This window comes from Planococcus citri, chromosome 3 (genome assembly GCF_950023065.1).
Source record: "Planococcus citri chromosome 3, ihPlaCitr1.1, whole genome shotgun sequence".
Lineage (NCBI taxonomy): Eukaryota > Metazoa > Arthropoda > Insecta > Hemiptera > Pseudococcidae > Planococcus > Planococcus citri.
Window position 1 is genome coordinate 3212113 of NC_088679.1, and position 19962 is coordinate 3232074.

Consider the following 19962-nt stretch of genomic DNA (forward strand, 5'->3'; position numbering starts at 1 on the left):
TCAAGGATCTATCACCCCCCCCCCACCGTCGATCCTCTGGGTCAACTTTTTTCTTAAAGGGGGAGTCTTTAGGAACATTTCTAGCCCTTGTACTAAAAAAAAGTGGCCATAGTTACAAAATGGCGGTCATTTTGATTGACAGGTGAGGTCAGCCGAAATCGCTGATTTTGCGTTTCAACATAGGATTTGCACGAAATTTTTCAAACCGTACAAAGGTAGATCGAAAAATCTTCAGGCAAAAATTGATCACCTGTCAAAATTTCAAGTGCTAAAGTGCCTTTTTCGATTTTTGGTGAATTTTTGAAAATCAAATTTAGGCCAAAAATGAGAGGAAAAATCAACATTTTACCAAATTGACCAAGAAAGCTGAAATTTGGGATATACCCTATTTTCGACATGCCAAATCGATTGGAAACTGTTTCAAACCGTTTTGAACAGTTCTGGAGCCTCCAGCAGATTTTTGAAACTCGAAATTCTCACAAAATTCCATCAAAGTGGAGGTGTAAAGCTGAAATTTATTCTAAAAACTAATTTCAATACGCTACGAAGTACTGCAGGTGAATTTCAAGTCGTTTTGGAGCCACCAGCGACTTTTTGAAAATTCCTGAAGCCTCCAGCAGATTTTTGAAACTTTAAATTTTCACAAAATTTCATCAAATGGAGATGGAAAGCTGAAATTTACTCTACACTCCAATTTTAACACCCTCTGAAGACGACTTCAGGTGAGTTCAGTCATTTTAGGGCCTCCAGAGATTTTTTGAAAATTACTGGAGCCTCCAGCAGATTTTTGAAATTTGAAATTTCCCCAAAATTTTATCAAAGCGAGATGGAAAGTCGAAATTCATTCTGAAACTAATTTCAATACTCTACGAAGTTGACTGCTGGTGGATTTCAAGTCGTTTTGGAGCTTCCAGCGACAAATTTCCAAAAAGTAGCTGGAAGCTTCAAAACCATTTGAAATCATCATGTAGTCGACTTCATATCGCATTGAAATTAGTTTGCGAAGTAAATTTCAGCTTACCAACTCTATTTGGTAAAATGTTGCGGGAATTTTAAGTTTCAAAAATCTACTAGAGGCTCCAGTAATCTAGTCTGTTGGGGAAAAAAAGGAACTTGCCCTCCCTCTCCTAAAAAAAAGCAATATTTAAAAATTATAATTTTTAATTTTTTACATTCTAATTATTGGATTTGGTAGATTTTCATCAGAAACTTATAATTGGTGTGTATTTGATCGAAAGACCATAAACAAGCACCAGTCGTGTTTATACGTGCTGAAATTGACTTACCTAGACGGTTTTTGGGCACTTTTTTGAAAATCTAGAATTTTCAAAATATGGGTGGAGGCTTCAGAACGACTTGCAACCATCATAAATCGGTTCAGAATATCGAAATTGGTGTATTAAATAAATTTTAGCTTTCCAACTTGATTCCTAATGAAATTTTGTGGGAATTTCGAGTTCTGAAAATCTCCCGGAGGCTCCAGAACTGCTGGAAGCGGTTCGAACACGTTTCTAATCGATTCGAAGAGTTGGAAATTGTAGTACTTACTAAATTTCAGCGTTTTAGGTGAATTCTGTACAATTTTGATTTTTTTAAAAAACATTTTTAGCCCAAATTTGATCTTTAAAGATTCGCCAAAAACCAAAAAATGCACTTTGGCTCTTGAAATTTTGGCTGTTGAGTGTTGATGTATTTCGCTGCTCTTTTAATTCATCTTTTTTGGTTCAAAAATTTTTCTGACAGTTGGGACCTCCCTTGTACACATTTTCAAGTCCGAGGGATGAAAAAAATTTAATTTTTAGTCGAAACTAGTTCATAAAATAAATAAATAAATAAATAAATAAATAAACAATCCATTCAGCAATGAAATTCTGACATTAAAAAAAACCGTAAGCCAAATTCAAGGTTTGGGTGAATTTGGCAACATTTTGTTCATTTTCTTCTCATTTTTGTACCACATTTAAATCCAAAAATACTCTGGACGAAATTTTAGGTAAATTTCAACATTCAAAAATCTACTGGAGGTTCCACAACCAAAAATTTAAGGTTTCTAGGTTAATTTGGCAAAATTTTGATTTTTTCCCTTATTTTTAGGTCAAATTTGATTTTTAAAAAATTTATCAAAAATCCAAAAATACTCGCATGGTATCTAACGGATTTTTATTTTGGAAAAATCACTACCTTTTTTCAACTAAATTTTCCGAATGCTATCCAATCAACCCCCCCTCCCCCCACTAAAAAAATTAACAAAGTATAATTTTTCACAGAAAATTTAGAGTTATTAAAGAAATTATTGAAATTGGAAGTTTCCTCAACTTTTTCAAAAGGGTGAAACTTGATCATTCCGTGTTTACTTACTAGATTTTTTTTCAAAGGTTCTTTCAAAAAGGAGGAGGGGGCGGAGCAGGTGTAGCATGTGTGAACCTATCAACTGAAAAATATACTCAAAATTCTCATCAAAGACCGGAGTTGATTCTGGCAATTTTTTTCTTTGGATGGATGGAAAGGGGAGGGGGGTGAAGAGAAAGATTTCTTAACGAGAACGTCTATTTTCATGTGCAATTTTCCGAACTGCTGAGTGAAAAATCTCCAACCTTAATCTCTTTATATGCTGTATAAAATTTCGATCGAATATCCACCAAGTTTTTAAAATACGTACGAAATGTCTCCTCCATTTTCTAATTTGTTAGCTCTACTTTTTGAAAAAAAGGCATTAGTGATTTTATTCGGTAGAATTTTTTATTTCAAATTCCAAGGATTAATATAAAGACTTATATGTAATTGAAATATTCTTAAAATAATAGTAGTGCTGACTCAGCATAAAAAAATACAAATTATTATCAAAATAGGAAGAAAACTTATCAAATAATAAAGAGAAATACTTCAGTGCCATTTTGTCCTCACCTTAATTATTACTGTTGGACAAAACTTGGCACACTTCGTGATAATATTCAGGATTTGTACCGACAATACGTTTCCAATCTGTGGTATTCGACACCTGATTATATTTACCGGCGATAAAGCGAATAGCTTGAGACTTCAATCCACTTTCCTCATTCTGATCTGCCAATATAAGGGTTTTTGCCGCGTTTTCAATATCCAGATTCTTGCCCAAAGCTTCGCTGCAAATCTTCTTCAATCCGTTCAATTCGTATTTACGAGCAGCTACTAGTAAACCTTCGGCTAGCGTGTCTAAATCTTCGCACTTTCCGGTATAAATGTAACGAAGCATTTCGCGGACGACATTTTCATTGAGGGCTTCGTCCGTGATATTGAGTTGTTTAATTTTTTTACCCTTATCCGTCCTGCCTTTAAACACAGTAGCGAAAACCGAACTACGAGCAGCTAAGATGGCTCTATGAGCAGGGAATTCTTTACCGTTGACTAAAATTACGACGTCGGCGTTATCTCGATTTTCAAATAATAATGCCAAACTCTCCAAAAGACCAGAATCCGGAACCGAATCGCTGATGGGAGCGGATTGAACATTATGGATAATATCGTTCTTGGTTTCTTCGCGGAATGTTATATTCAAGCCAATGGTTAGTTTATCGTGTGAGAAGAATTTACTCTTGGGGATCTTTCCTCCCCAAGGGGTTGCCACAGAGTATTGATGTACCGAGCCGTTGTTCGACCATATTTCATTCTGATCTTTATCCAAAACTACGATCGATGTTTTCGCGAGTACTTTGGCTGGTTGGCTTTCTCGCCATAAATGTACGGTCAAGCTGAGATCGCTATCTTCGTCGTCGTCTGCCGAGTTCTTCGAATATAGTTTCAAATACCACCTGATCCGATCGCTTGTACGGGATGAGAATATGGGTGAGAGTAATTCGTACATTCGGCCTTTTTCATTCGCTTCGTGAAAATCTAAACGGTTTATAGTCCAAATGTATTCTAATTGGTGAAGTTTTACGTCAGTGTCGCATCTGATCTTGCTCAATTTACAATCGGCGTTGTTTCGATTCGAACCATCGTCCAAAGGTTGATTCTGCAAATTTACGAAAATTTAGTACTGACTGGAATTTGAAAAAAATTTACGGAGATGTAAACTATAATATACGTACTTGACCAGAAGTGAAGAAGGAAATGAAAAATATTAAACAAAGACAACTCGACTTTGAATTATCCATTTTTCAACTCGACAACGTAGCTGGTTGTTTCGAAATGAAGCGACTTCGAGTCTAAAAAATCGAATACTTACAATTTACGAGTAGCTGTTTCGAAATAAATATCAGCACTTATTTTAATATAGATAGTAAATATTATTGTGCAGAAATGATAAATGCGGCGAGACTAATCGAATTTCGATAAAAAGTTTCCAAATTCGATTAACGAGTAATGAATATCGATGAAAATTACACAAATCTAATTCATTTTGATGCTGTATCCGGAAATAAATCCGGCTTAATTGCGTATAATATGTCTTAATTAAATTCAATGGTCATTTAGATTTGATGAAAATCGACTGAATGTTTCCTAGAATTGTGATAGCTTTGGGATATTTGAAATTATGAAGATATTTTCTATTATGAGAAGTCAAACTTTCAACAGTTTATCTAAATGTGTTTTAAAATTAAAGTTCAACTTTTCATTAACATGCATAGAAGTAGAAAGTTTCAGTTTGATGATTTGAAAAAATCACAGGGGACTTTTTAAAATTACTTTTTTAACAAATTAATTTTCAAAATGGAATTTCAACATCTTTGAGGGGCACAAACGTGTTCAATTTTGTCAAAAATTTCACTACTGATGCGGTCAAAACATTCAATAAATGATCAAGTTCAATAATATTTTTTCATCGTTTAGATTTTCAATTTCTTTTTTAATTTTTTTAATTATTGGTTTCTATTTTTTTTTTCGAAAATAAAGAAATGTTTGTCTTGAAAATTTTCAACCTGACAAGGGAACCTCTTGAGGTGTCCGCCTCCGATTCGAACGGGACCGCGATTTTTGGAAAGAGCATAGTCTAAAACCTCCAAAACCAAATTTTCAGCTGGCCAAGTTCATTTTTCGATTTTTGGCGAATTTTTGAAAATTCAAAATTGACAGTTTTTGGCGATTTATGCTTTTTTTTAAAAGTACGTACTTGATCAATAAAAATGGTCAAAATAAGTCTCAAAACTAATATTAATTACCCAAATCCAAATTTCACCATTTCCAGCTATTTTGGAGCCGCCAGCGCTATTTTTCAATTTCTCCAGCTCCAGAAAGCGTGAATATGAAGTTGGGCTGCTAAAAATCGAGTTGTGTGTTATACTCGATCTGTTTAACGAGTTTATCCACATTTGAGCCGATTCTGGAGCGGACACCTCAAGAGTGGTTTTTTGAGCAGCTTTTTTCATAATAAGAAATCCAAAAAAATCAAAATTTCACCGTTTGCGAAGAAATTTTCGAAATTTGCGCGAATCGCTGTATTTCGAACACAACTAACCCCCTGAGGTCGAGTTCTGCCATTTCCAGCCATTCTGGAGCCTCCAGTGCGATTTTTCAATTTCTCCAGAATTTTGAATTTGCTCCAGAAGGCGTCAATATGAAGTTGGGCAGCTGAAAATCGAGTTGTGTGTTATGCTCGAACTATTTAACGAATTTATTCACATTTGAGCCGATTCTGGAGGGGACACCTCAAGAGTGGGTTTTTGACCAGCTTTTTTCATAATAAAAATATCCAAAAATTAAAGGGAGGCCCAAAAGAAAGGCTGGAAATGGCGAAATTCGCCCTCCTGGGGTTAGTTCATGATAAAATACTGCGATTCGTGCAAATTTCAAAAAGTTTCACGCAAACGGGAAAATGTTTGATTTTTGAATATTTTCATTTTGAAAAAAAACTGGTCAAAAAACCAATCTTGAGGTGTCCGCTCCAGAATCGGCTCAAATGTGGGTAAACTCGTTAAGCAGATCGAGTATAACACACAACTCGATTTTTAGCTGCCCAACTTCATATTCACGACTTCTGGAGCAAATTCAAAATTCTGGAGAAATTGAAAAATCGCGCTGGAGGCTCCAGAATAGCTGGAAATGGCGAAATTTGGATTGGAGGGGGGGGGGTTAATATCAGTTTTAGGACTTATTTTGAACATTTTTACTGATCAAGTACGTACTTTTTAAAAAAAAGCATAAATCACCAAAATAGTCAATTTTGGATTTTCAAAAATTCGCCAAAAATCGAAAAATGAACTTGGGCAGCTGAAAATTTGGATTTGGGGGTTTTAGAACATGCTCTTTCCAAAAATCGCAGTCCTGTTCAAATCGGAGGCGGATACCTCAAGAGGTTCCCTTGTGAGTAAATTTTGACTTGCTCTCCTCCTTCGCTCCATAACATTGGAAAAAAGTTTTCCTTTTTTGACAGTTTTGAAAAAATCCTAATTTTTTTCAATAAATACTTGACTTGTCCCCTCCTCCAGAACATTTGAGAAATGTACTGTTGTTTTGCCAGAATTATAGAAAAACTACGGAGCTCTGCTCATCCTAATCCTTAAAGAACTCCCAACCATTTCATCAAAGTGAAAAATTCCTTCATCTAAGTAAAAATCCCTGCAACTAACAACCCTTTTTGGTTCTTTAGTTTCAATTTTTTTTTTTTTTGATGACACAGAGACAAATTTTTTTTTCAATTTTTTTAAAAATCAAACTTTGAAATTTTTTTCTTTTTTAGAATTTGAAATTTTTTTCTTTTTTAGAATTTGAAATTTTTTTCCAATTTTATCTGATTCTAATTCGTATTTTCTCCTCCTCCCCCCACCGATCACTGAATTAAAAATTCAAAAAAATTCCTTGCAAATTCTGATTTTTTGCTAAAATTGTCAAAAATCTGTTTTGCCAAAACTGTAAAAAAATCCTGCTATTTTGCTAAATAAATTACTTATTTGAGTGTGGAAAAATTTTGCTTTTATTTTTTCAAAGCCCTTTTTTTATTCATTTTTCTAGCCAGGATATTTTAAAGTTTCGCTCATTCATTCATCGTGGTTTTTTGACATGTTTTTGCTAATGTGTCATGAAATCCTGATTTTTTTTACCAAAATTGCTGAAAAGTTCTGTTTTTTACTACTCACCCATAGCACTTTTGAAGCATTTTGATGCCAAAATTGAGCTATGATTTCAGAAATTTTTGAAATAGTATGTATTCTTCGTTTTTTCTTTAAAACTAAAAAATTCTTGCCTAAAATCATTTTGACCTGAACAATTTTTGACCGTTCCCAAAATTGAAATATTTGAGAAAATTTTCCTCAGAGTCCATTTTTTTTGCTGTTTTTTCATTTTCGTCCTACTTGTTAGACACCCTGTACTCTCTTTATTTTTTTTCATGCATTGAAATTTTCTTATGTTATTTTTCTTGTCTTTGAAAATTTTGATTTTTTTGAAAAAAAAATCTGGGCAAGATTCTGGCCCTTCCTTAAATAATAGATCACTAGATCAGGGTGTCTAACACTCTAACAGTCATGAAAGTCATAAAAAAAGTCATGAAATTTGTTTGAAACACATTTGAAAATTTTTTAAAAAGCCCATAAAATGAAAAAAAATTGAAAAAAAATGAAAAAATGAAAAATTTGTTTAAAAAATCAGAAAAATGAAGAACTGAAATTTTAATTGGGGGAGGGGGTGTGGGTGGTATTTTTATGCGGTAAAAATGTAAAAAATAGGTCATGAAAAAGTCATGATTTTTTTTGTCTGGGAGTTTTGTTAGACACCCTGTAGATGAAATATTTGAAAAAAATGTCTCTGTTTTTGATTCTTTGAGTTTTTTAAATTTTTATTTATTCTTTCCTTCTTTTGGAATTGTGTTTTTTGGAAATATTATGTTTTTCTTTGAACGATATAATTGAGAGAAAACAGAACAGGTTTTGACCCCTTCCTCCTTCCACCTTCCAAAAAATCAAAATATCATTTCGGAAAAATTTCTTATTTTATATTTTTTTAGAATCAAATTTGGTCCATTTATCCTCAAGTTCATTTAGGAATTTGAAATTCTTGGACGATGAAAAAATCTGAAAGTCTTGAATCTTAAATTTAAAAAAATGAAAAAAAAAAATACAGATATATTTTCTGCAGTTGCGATGAAAATCTTTTTAAAGTCCTCTCCTCCCTTCGAAAATATTGATCATTTGAAAATGAATGTCATGCTGAAAGTTCTACGTTTGCTGCCTGCTTATTAAACACTTGCCTGCTGGTTCTCTTTAATAGAAAACTTTCGATCTAAAGGATGTCATCCTGGATAAATTTTGCCTTGACCCCCTCCTTCTTATTTTATTGAAGTATTTGTATCAAATTCTTACTGAAAGTTTTGTTTTCGTCCTACTTTTGCTAGTTATCGTGTTTGGTGAGCACCTTGATCTGTTTTTCGAATTTGATTTTTCGGTGTCTTATCAGTCTATTATTTCGAACAAAATGAATGCTGGATTCTCAGAGTTATGATTTCCTGATTGAATTTGTTACAATTTCCCCCAGAAATTTTCCCAAAATTGACCGATTTTTTTTTTTAATAATATGTGATCTGTCACGAGAAAACCAGGTTAGTGTCCAAAAAATCGATTTGTTTTTTTTATGGATATTGGTAGTACTCAGTGTGCAGAATCCGCCTGTGGTGGTTAAAACGTTCGCGAACGATTCTTTTGACCCTAAAGTCAAGGTTAAAAAAATAGAGCAACTACAAAAAAAGTTTGAAAATTTTTTTTCTGAGATTTTCTTGAAAAGTATGTTCTGGGGAGCCAACATGCAAATTTTTGGGGCAATCGGCCCACATTTGGTGGATTAGTGCCATTTTATTGAAATTTGAATGAGGCTTAAGCTGGAAAAATCAACTCTTTTCACTTTGAACAAAATTTTTGAGAAAATTGAAAAACTCAATAAATAACTTTATTTTATATTAATTATTCATTCTTAGTAGTTTTCGCGAAATTTTTGGTGCAAAATTGAAAAAAAACGAAAAAATCGATTTTGGGGAAATTTCGATTATTGGCCTTTGGCAACCCTGATTTTGAAAAAAAAAATGTCAGGTTATGTTGGCACCCCTTATGGTCAAAAGTGGTCCAAGTTTCTTGGACCTACGAATCATAGATCGCCGAACACATAGATTCAAAACTTCAAATGCCCGTCCTGTAAAATTTACGTTTTGGACACTAACCTGGTTTTCTCGTGACAGATCACATATGTTTAAAAACGATAATTTGCAAAATTGAAGCTGCAGAATCCGTTTTTTTCTTTTAGCTGTGAGATTAAAAATTCCTATTTTGAGAACTTCAAACATTTCTGGAAGCTTGAATTTTACAATTGTTTAAAAATATTTTCTGCTGTAAACTATTTTACAAGTATCATGCAAGTTGAAAAAACTTCTCATTTTGTGATCTCGTATTTTCTGTTTACAGAAATTATCAAAGTAGGTGACGGTAAAAAAGTCTACCAGCTGGAGTACCTGAAAGAAGAACAATTACTCATCGCTCTATCCGGCAAACAACGTCAAATTAGATTAATCGCTGTTCGCGCATTAGATGGAGACGAAGTCGAATGGATCAAAATTCCCGAAAGCAAAGGCTGTGGAACGTTCACCACAGGGATCATCAGACGTGTGCCTCATTTCACGTACTGTCTTTGCGTAGCCATCAAGAGACAAGTAAGCCTTCTCCAGCTCATTTTGATCGTAGTTTCTCGTTGGTACTCGGAATTCGTGACTTAATTTTTGAATTATTTTAGAACACTTCGCAAGTTATAATTTACGAAATTACAAGAACGAAACAGAGACATAAGCGACTTCGTGAAGTCATGTTACCAACACAAGCGCAAACTTTGCGAGTATTCACTGATGGACGTCTCTGCGTCGGATACCAATCCGGATTCAGCTTGTATAGCATCGCTGGAGATCACTGCCCTATTTGTAAGTGTCCGATAGATTATTGGTTCAGTTTGAAGTATTCTGTGAGAGTTTAATCGTATCTTTTTTTTGTTCGTCTTGCGCAGCTTTAGTCCATCCTGATAATCACGTCATGGGATTCTTATCGTATTCTGCGGTAGATGCTTTACTAGCTGTTGAATTAAACAGAGGTGAATTTTTACTCGTCTTCCAAACTCTAGCCATATACGTGGATTCGCAGGGACGCAAATGTCGCGAACGCGAGATAATGTATCCGTCGATTCCGCTCGCCGTCAGTAAGTATATTGCTGGTTTTTTCTTCGAATATTGAACCAAAAAAAATCTGGAATTAATTTCATCGTCGATTGTGTTTACAGCTTATTGCGATGGTCACTTGATCGTATACAGTGAAAGCCATATCGATGTGTTTAATGTTGAGACCTCCGATTGGGTGCAAACGCTCAATATTAAACATGCTCTACCTCTTAATACCACCGGATCATTGAGTTTGTGTACGTTGGTGAACGATATGCCGAATATCATATATTTGTGTAATATACATCAAAGTGAGTCTCGCGTCGTTGATTTTTTTTTGTGTAAAAATCGAGCCAATTTTTTGATTTTGTTTACCAATTGCCGTAAATTTTTATAGGAGAATTGTTGAATTTATCATCGTACGAGATTCGAAGATCGACGACGAGGAGTCGAAGGAGGTTTTCCATGAAGGAAGCTCATAATCGCACTCCTAGAGGGTAAGTAAAAGATCCAATATTGATGAAAAAAAAAAAAGGTGATCAGACTATGAGAAAAATCCCTGAAAATTTTAGCAAAATTTAGAATTAAGTCTAGCTGACAAGGGAACCTCTTGAGGTGTCACACTCCGATTTGAACGGGACCGCGATTTTTGGAATGAGCATAGTCTAAAACCCCCAAAACCAAATTTTCACCTGCCCAAGTTCATTTTTCGATTTTTGGCGAATTTTTGAAAATTCAAAATTGACTGTTTTTGACGATTTATGCTTTTTTTAAAAAAGTACGTGCCTGATCAAAAATAAAAATTGTCGAAATAAGTCCCAAAACTAATATTGATTACCCAAATCCAAATTTCACCATTTCCAGCCATTCTGGAGCCTCCAGCGCGATTTTTCAATTTCTCCAGAATATTTAATATGCTCCAGAAGGCGTGAATATGAAGTTAGGCAGCTAAAAATCGAGTTGTATATTACACTCGACCGGTTTAACGAGTTTATGAGAGTGACACCTCAAAAGTGGCTTTTTGACCAGCTTTTTTCAAAAATCAAAAAATCAAAAAAAAATCAAAAGTTTCCCATTTGTGTGGAAATTTTTGAAATTCACGCGAATCGCTGTATTTTGTCCAAAACTAACCCCCCAAATCCACATTCCACAATTTCCAGCCATTCTGGAGCCTCCAGCGCAATTTTTCAATTTCTCCAGAATATTGAATTTGCTCCAGAAGGTGTGAATATGCAGTTGGACAGCTAAAAATCGAGTTGTGTATTATACTCGACCTGTTTAACGAGTTAATCTACATTTGAGCCGATTTTGGAAGTAACACCTCAAGAGTGGTTTTTTGACCAGCTTTATTCAAAATTAAAAAATCCAAAAAATCAAAAGATAACCGTTTGTGAGGAAATTTTTGAAATTCTTACCAGGAAAGAAAATTTTTCAAACCTTTTTTGGAGACTTTAATATTTTCTTATTGTTCATTTTTTCATTTCTTCCAATAATGGGAGGCTCTATACAAGGGCACCAAAATTGTTGGGAGGAAGGGGTAGAGGAAGATGTTTTCTCGAAAAGGACGATTAAGTATTCAGAAAAATTCTCTCACATTAATAGGAAATTTTCAGAAAAATTTTGCGAAGTTTTTCAATTTTTTAATTTATTCAAACTACGTTAAAATGACCAAAAGTTGAAGAATTGTCTCAAAATTTGAGCGAAATTTTACATTTTTATATCACTCTTGGGTTATTAGAAATTATCGAAAATCAATCAAATATTCTCAATATCGAATGATAATTTCTCAAATATGTAGAAAACGTAAAAAAAATTGGTGAATTGATCCTCCAGATTTTGAAAATTGCCATAAATTAATGAAAGAATCGTCATAATTGGGCATAGTTTTAATGGTTTGAAGATTTATTCAATTCGTAGAAATAGTTGAAATTAACTAAAACCAGACGAAACGTAGCAAAAATTGATCAAAATATCAAAAAAATGCTGAAATATTTTTTTAAAAACTGCTTTTGGTGAATTTTTGAAAATCAAATTTAGGCCAAAAATGATTGAGGGAAAAAAATTAAAAATCAAAATTTTACCAAATTGACTAAGAAATCTGAAATTTGGGATATACCCTATTTTCGACATGCCAAATCGATTGGAAACGGGTTCAACCCGTTTTGAGCAGTTCTGGAGCCTCCAGCAGATTTTTGAAACTCGAAATTCCCACAAAATTCCATCAAATTGGAGTTGTAAAGCTAAAATTTATTCTAAAAACTAATTTCAATACGTTACGAAGTACTGCAGGTGACATTCAAGTCGTTTTGGAGTCTTCAGCGACTTTTTGAAAATTCCTGAAGCCTCCTGGAGATTTTTGAAACTTTAAATTTTCACAAAATTTCATCAAATGGAGATGGAAAGCTGAAATTTACTCTACACTCGAATTTTAACACCCTCTGAAGACGACTTCAGGTGGGTTCAAGTCATTTTAGAGCCTCCAACGACTTTTTTGAAAGTTACTGGAGCCTCCAGTAGATTTTTGAAACTTGAAATTTCCAAATGGAGTTGGCAAGCTGAAATTTACTTCGCAGACTACATGGTGGTTTCAAATGGTTTTGAAGCTTCCATCTACTTTTAGGAAATTTCAATTTTCCAAAAAAACATCATACAACCTTTCAAAAAATCGTTGGAGGCTCCAAAACGACTGGAAATTCACCAGCAGTCAACTTCGTAGCTTATTGAAATTAGTGTACAGAATGAATTTCCACCCTCTATCTCAGTTTGATGATATTTTGGGGAAATTTCAAGTTTCAAAAATCTACTGGAGGCTCCAGTAATTTTCAAAAAAGTCGCTGGAGGCTCTAAAATGACGTGAACTCACCTGAAGTCGTCTTCAGAGGGTGTTAAAATTGGAAGTAGAGTAAATTTCAGCGTTCCATCTCCATTTGATGAAATTATGTGAAAATTTAAAGTTTCAAAAATCTGCTGGAGGCTCCTGTAATTTTCAAAAATCCTTGGAGGCTCCAAAACGACTTGAAATCTTCCTGCAGTTGACTTCGTAGCGTATTGAAATTAGTTTTTAGAATAAATTTTAGCTTTACAACTCCAATTTGATGGAATTTTGTGGGAATTTCGAGTTTCAAAAATCTGCTGGAAGCTTCAGAACTGCTCAAAACGGGTTGAAACCGTTTCCAATCTATTTGGCATGTCGAAAATAGGGTATATCCCAAATTTCAGCTTTCTTGGTCAATTTGGTAAAATTTTGACTTTTTCCTCATTTTTGGCCTAAATTCGATTTTCAAAAATTCATCAAAAATCGAAAAACGCACTTTAGCACTTGAAATTTTGACCGGTGATAAATGTTTGCATGATCTTTCGATCTACCTTTGTAAAGTTTGAAAAATTTCATGCAAGTCCTATGTTGAAACGCAAAATCTGCGGATTTGGCTGACCTGTCAATCAAAATGGCCGCCATTTTGTAAGCAAGGCCAACTTTTTTTTTGGCAAGTCTGCTTTAAAATGTTCCTTAGGATGTCTCCTTTAAGAAAAAAGTTGTCCCGGAGGATCGACCGGGGGGGGGTGCAATTACTCCTATTGTCATATGCCGGACTATTAGAAGCTAGTCATTATTTTATTAAGTATATAGATTCTGACGTAGAAATGGAAAATTTTCAAAATCTTTTATCACAGATTTTGATTCATTCTGTTTTTTTCTTGATTTTATCCAACTTTGGTATGCTCCATACAAGAAGGGAAGAGACCAAAGGTGGATTTTCCTTGAAAAGAGATTTATTCAAAGGAATTCTGACGCAGAAATGGGAAAATTTCGGAAACATTCGATTTTTCAAGTTGGAGGGGGGGGGGTTGTCTTTTAGCCCGACTTTTTTTTTGGACTTGGAGGAAAATCAAAAGTGGGTGTTTACTTTCTTGAAAAATTCAATAATTTCGGGTGGGGGGGTTTCCAACCCTTGACTGTATTTGATCGAAATAATTGACATAGAACTGAAAAAAATAAATGATTGGCGCTTATTCGAAAAAGGAATGAGGAGAGAATTTTGACTACAGCTGAAATTAACAAATGATGGAGTGTTACATATCGTTTGTTTGGGTTTTGTTAATGCCAAGTTTGAATATGAACTTATTTTTTTTTATTTGACCCTCCCAACCCCTACAGCAGGAACTTCAATTAGTTTTGAAAATGAATTGATTTGAAAAAAAAACTTACTTTTACGATTTGATCCTCCCATCTCTTACCTTATACACTTCAATTCGATCTGTTGATGAAAAAAAATAATAATAAATAACGTTCTAATTTGATTATTTTGTGATCGCAGCGTGGACAATAGAAGATCAAAGATGATATCGGCGCCTACCAATTTCAACCATATTAGTCACATGGGTCCTGGCGATGGTATCCAAATCCAGAGACTGTTGGATCTTCCCACCACCATCGAAACTGCCGATGCTGATGTATCACCTGTAGTAAGTCAACGAGTAAGTATCGATTTTTTTTTGGTCATTTTTCATAACTTTTCCAATTTCTCGTTACCATTAAAACGTCAACTTATTCGAACGTTCTTTTTTCCTCTAATTTTTCACAGGAATTAGGCCACGGAGCTTCGTTACCGATGAAATTGAATTATAATATCGGCCCATCTCATTCTCCTGCTCCGACTGCAGCCGCTCACGGATACCAACAGGGTTATGCCAGTAGTCGATCAGGTACATATCTTCCTCCTTCTCAGCTCGTCTCTCCGCAAAAAAATTGTTAAGAAAATATCTAAAACTTACTACTGTAATTATTACGTTGCAGGATCCAGTCAAAGACGCGTACCATCGATAACCAGAAGGTCTAATTCTCATACAAACGACACGCCACCACCGCATCAGCATAATTATCGCCATAATCATCCTCATCACAATACATCATCATCATCAGAAAAAACACCGCCATTTATTTCTATGCTACACCACAGTGTACCCTCACTCCACGATTACAAAGTACACTCATACACTCGAGTATTTTTTTTTGTTCTACCTTCGCTTTTTCTATCTTTTTGTTTCGTTATCCCCCCCCCCTCACAATTTAATCGATTTTTAGACATTTTTAGGATAATAATTTAACCACGATTTTTCTCTCTCAAATTACAGGAACGCAGTTTGAGCAGTGGAGGAGGTGATAGTCCTAGACATTCGATCGCCTCGAATAACAGTAGTAATCCTAGTACGCCACCCAGTCCTAGACAAGGATCTTCTAGTTACGATGATAGTTAAATCATCTCCGCATAGAATACTCTTTTATTTTATATATTCATACGCATCTGATAATTTTGTTGTAGTCTTTTTGTATTACCGATTCCTGTTTTCTGTTTTTTTTTTTAAATTTTCAATTCTTTATCTATATTCGCTCAGCTGATCGTTTTATTTCCTTCCTATCTTTCTCTTTTAAATACCTATTACCTATCTATTGATTTAAGACTATATATAAAATGTACTTAAGTGCTACTAACAACCTTTTTTTTTTCCAAAGTGAAACATTATTATCGGTACGAATATTCGTATTTTTTTTTGGCTCAGCTTGGATTTTTTTATCCTCGTAGAAATCGTAATTTTACCTCATCATTATTTTTTTCGCGACGTACTCATATCTCGACTTCATATCTTGTTGTCTTTAAGTTGAACTCGTTGTTTTTAATTTTTTTTCTTCGGTTTTCGTATGGAATACGCTTTTAATTTTTAGTCGTAGATAAGGTATTTTTTTTCTCCAAAATTATCGATTTAGTGGTATTGTAAGAGGTCAATTAGTAAATTACAGCCTTTTTCAGCTCGCTTTTTACTATGATAGAAGCTTTAACGAGTATATATATATACCTAAGCAGCGCGTTAAGTTTAAAATGACTGAACTTTTAAGTATTTTTGTGCCCGGGTATCGATATACACATACAATACAATGAAACGAATTCGTACCCAACGATTCGTTGTACCTACCTACTCGTATTATTCATCAAAATTTTTATAATTTTGCAATTTTTTTTACCAGTGTTTTTAATCTCCCCATTCCCCTTCCCTGATCGGACAATAAGAATTTTTTACGCGTAATAATCTCTCTCTCTCTCCTCTGTTTATTGTTTTGTTTTCGCGTTCGTTCGTTCGTTCGTGTAATTGTTCGTTGCACGCGTATGTATCTTTTTATCTAGATAGAGAAATTCGAATCGTAGAAAATGAGATTCCGATTAAATGGTAGCTAAGCTGTGATGCTGGATTCGTTCGTAAATATTTTTGGTATTTGGCAAGCAGAGGCTTTCTGTGTAGATATATTACTCATTATACTGTGTCGTGTTGATTTTATTCATTAATTATTTTTTTTTCTCTCTTCTGTGAATTTATCTTGTGTATATTTGTACGATGATACGATTATGATTATGATTACGATGAAAGCGTGAATGTGTTTATGTGTTAGTGTTGTTGTTGTTGTCGCTAAGCTAAGCTAAGCTACGTAGCATGTGTGAAAAATCAGCGGCGCTGTGTGCCTTTGTTGTTGAAATCTGTAAAAGTAGACGAGAGCTCCGAAAACTTGAATAATTATTTTTGCAATTAATTGTGATAAATACCTACATATATGTGTAATAGATACGTAATATAACGTTGTTTTGAAGATGCTCCCTTATCACTACATATTCTTCTTTTATTTTGTCTGCCATCTCGAATACTAAGTACATATACCTATAATTTCCCTCGCTTTTTATCATTTTTTTGTGTATTGTGTGTGTGTGTGTGTGTGTGTGCTGTGTATGTATGTGTGTAGATTTATTAATAATATAAATAATGTGTAGACGTTGACGCACCTGAAAATATTATTTATATACGTGTTATTTAATTTGTATAATCGTAATTAAGATGAAAAAATTTAAGAATTTTCCTAAGTCAGAACGTTTTTTCTTTTTTTTTTTAATTTTTTCAATTTTGCATTTTACTATTTATTTGTATACGTTTACATACCTACCTAAGTATTGTACTTATTACTATTATTATTATTACTACTACTATACTACAATTATGTACTTGTGTATTATGAGATATAGTACATTGATATTATACAGCTGTCGAAGATACAACAACAAAAAAAAAAAGCCTAATTAGCGTACGGCGAATATTGTGTGGTGAATTATAAATAATAATTATTATTATACGCGTGCAATATGTAGGTACTTTTTACTTTACTTTACGTTTTTTTTTCTTTTTCACCTTAAATGGTATTGTTTTTTTTTCTCAAAAGAAAAGAATAATGAAAATTATGTAGTCACGTTTATATGTATACCTTTGTTCGCTCTGCTCTGTAGTTGCTACGTATAATATTGAATTTTTTTATATTTTTGGTTATTTTTTTACTTACGTAATGCGTATGTTCTTCGGAAGTACCAGTTTCACGTCCGAAGTCTGATATTAATTTAGAAATAAACGATTTAAGAAATTTAAACGTTCGAGAGTGTTTTTGGCGTATAGGTTTTTGGGTTAGAGAAAGGGGGCGATTAGTGATTCTTTTTCTTTTCCTTCCTGTTGGATTGCACCCCTCCCCCCTCCAATCCTTTGGGACATCTACCAATAATAATAAAGTTCTGTCTCAAATTTTTCAGCCATTAAAATTACAGAAAGGTGATTTTCAGAGATACATTTTGCCAAGTGTTTCAATCGAAGCTTCAGAGCTGTAAATGAACCTCAAATTTGTACACAGAAGCCTCAAAATTCAATGAAAACAACCTTTTTGAGAAAATAATTACAATTGTTCAACGACGATTTCTCAATTAAATGATCACCCAGCGCTGAAAAAAACATCGCCATTAAATTTCTCGTTCCTAAAAATCCCTGCGTAGGTTTCAATCATAAAAAAATTCGACTATAAATTAGTTCATTAATTGGTTCAATATTTAGGACTTTAATATCTTGTATTCTTCTAATCACATTACTGGATTTTCTACTGAAATAAAACCCATAAGGTAGGTAAAAGGTTATTTTCGTGATGTACTTGAAGACTAAATCATAGAGATAAAAATTTCCAGATTTGATATGATGGGGTTTTCAAAAGCGCTGAATTCACATTTCAGGTCATTTTTTCACCTGACTGACTCAAATGAAGCCTCAAAAAGAGAGAAGCAAAACCTTGGAAATGAGCTTACAAGGGAACCTCTTTTGAGGTATCACACTCCGATTTGAACGGGACCGCGATTTTTGGAAAGAGCATAGGTAGTCTATAAAACCCCCAAAACCAAATTCTCAGCTGCCCAAGTTCATTTTTCGATTTTTGGCGAATTTTTGAACATTCAAAATTATTGACTGTTTTTGGCAATTTAAGCTTTTTTTAAAAAAGTACGTGCTTGATCAATAAAAATGGTCAAAATAAGTCCCAAAACTAATAATAATTACCAAAATCCGAATTTCACCATTTCCAGCCATTCTGGAGCCTCCAGCGCGATTTTTCAATTTCTCCAGAATATTGAATTTGCTCCAGAAGGCGTGAATATGCAGTTGGGCAGCTAAAAATCGAGTTGTATAATACACTCGACTTGTTTAACGAGTTTATCTACATTTGAGCCGATTTTGAGAGTGACACCTCAAAAGTGGCTTTTTGACAAGCTTTTTTCAAAATTAAAAAATCAAAAAAATCAAAAAATATCCGTTTGTGCGGAAAATTTCGAAATTCACGCGAATCGCTGTATTTTGTCCAAAACTAACCCCACAAATCCGAATTTCACAATTTCCAGCCATTCTGGAGCCTCCAGCGCGATTTTTCAATTTCTCCAGAATTTTGAATTTGCTCCAGAAGGCATGAATATGCAGTTGATAAACTCGTTAAACAGGTCTAGTGTAATATACAACTCGATTTTTAGCTGCCCAACTGCATATTCACGCCTTCTGGAGCAAATTCAAAATTCTGGAGAAATTGAAAAATCGCGCTGGAGGCTCCAGAATGGGTGAAAATTATGAAATTTGGATTTGGGGGGGTTAGTTTTGGACAAAATACAGCGATTCGCGTGAATTTCAAAAATCTCCACACAAACGGTTATCTTTTGATTTTTTGGATGTTTTAATTTTGAAAAAAGCTGGTCAAAAAACGACTCTTGAGGGGTCACTCCCAAAATTGGCTCAAATGTAGATAAACTCGTCAACCAGGTCGAGTATAATACACAACTCGATTTTTAGCTGCCCAACTGCATATTCACGCCTTCTGGAGCAAATTCAAAATTCTGGAGAAATTGAAAAATCGCGCTGGAGGCTCCAGAATGGGTGAAAATTATGAAATTTGGATTTGGGGGGGTTAGTTTTGGACAAAATACAGCGATTCGCGTGAATTTCAAAAATCTCCACACAAACGGTTATCTTTTGATTTTTTGGATGTTTTAATTTTGAAAAAAGCTGGTCAAAAAACGACTCTTGAGGGGTCACTCCCAAAATTGGCTCAAATGTAGATAAACTCGTCAACCAGGTCGAGTATAATACACAACTCGATTTTTAGCTGCCCAACTGCATATTCACGCCTTCTGGAGCAAATTCAAAATTCTGGAGAAATTGAAAAATCGCGCTGGAGGCTCCAGAATGGGTGAAAATTATGAAATTTGGATTTGGGGGGGTTAGTTTTGGACAAAATACAGCGATTCGCGTGAATTTCAAAAATCTCCACACAAACGGTTATCTTTTGATTTTTTGGATGTTTTAATTTTGAAAAAAGCTGGTCAAAAAACCACTTTTGAGGTGTCCCTCTCAAAATCGGCTCAAATGTGCATAAACTCGTTAAACAGGTCGAGTGTAATATACAACTCGATTTTTAGCTGCCCAACTTCATATTCACGCCTTCTGGAGCAAATTCAAAATTCTGGAGAAATTGA

The 19962-nt window shown here is 34.2% G+C and overlaps 2 protein-coding genes across 4 annotated transcripts in view; one reads left to right on the forward strand and one right to left on the reverse strand.

Annotated features, from left to right (window-relative positions):
- The window catches only part of gek (serine/threonine-protein kinase gek), a 38092-nt gene extending 20534 nt beyond the window's left edge, over window positions 1-17558 (forward strand). Inside the window, exons 26-34 of one of the 3 annotated variants that reach the window (XM_065358602.1) lie at window positions 9363-9607; window positions 9688-9868; window positions 9952-10140; window positions 10222-10410; window positions 10497-10596; window positions 14416-14575; window positions 14683-14803; window positions 14895-15100; window positions 15233-17558. In XM_065358602.1, the coding sequence (XP_065214674.1) occupies window positions 9363-9607; window positions 9688-9868; window positions 9952-10140; window positions 10222-10410; window positions 10497-10596; window positions 14416-14575; window positions 14683-14803; window positions 14895-15100; window positions 15233-15355 (1514 nt within the window). In that variant the 3' untranslated portion in view covers window positions 15356-17558. The remainder of the gene's footprint in view (window positions 1-9362; window positions 9608-9687; window positions 9869-9951; window positions 10141-10221; window positions 10411-10496; window positions 10597-14415; window positions 14576-14682; window positions 14804-14894; window positions 15101-15232) is intronic. The other 2 variants (XM_065358604.1, XM_065358603.1) reach the window with 2 other exon arrangements.
- LOC135840567 (speckle-type POZ protein-like) lies at window positions 2721-4221 on the reverse strand. The gene is made up of 2 exons (XM_065357173.1): window positions 4068-4221; window positions 2721-3991 (listed from the first exon to the last, which is right to left on the reverse strand). The coding sequence occupies exons 1-2, from the start codon at window positions 4131-4133 to the stop codon at window positions 2906-2908; spliced, it is 1152 nt and encodes a 383-aa protein (XP_065213245.1). The 5' UTR covers window positions 4134-4221; the 3' UTR covers window positions 2721-2905.
- Window positions 17559-19962: the final 2404 nt, after the last annotated feature.

What these genes read in the sequence shown, in the direction of transcription:
- LOC135840567 (XM_065357173.1), bottom strand. Translation starts at nt 4,133, where the DNA reads ATGGATAATTCAAAGTCGAGTTGTCTTTGTTTAATATTTTTCATTTCC. An exon ending in CCTTCTTCACTTCTGGTCAA is followed by an intron (nt 3,992 to 4,067) that starts GTACGTATATTA and finishes GTAAATTTGCAG; the next exon opens with AATCAACCTTTGGACGATGG.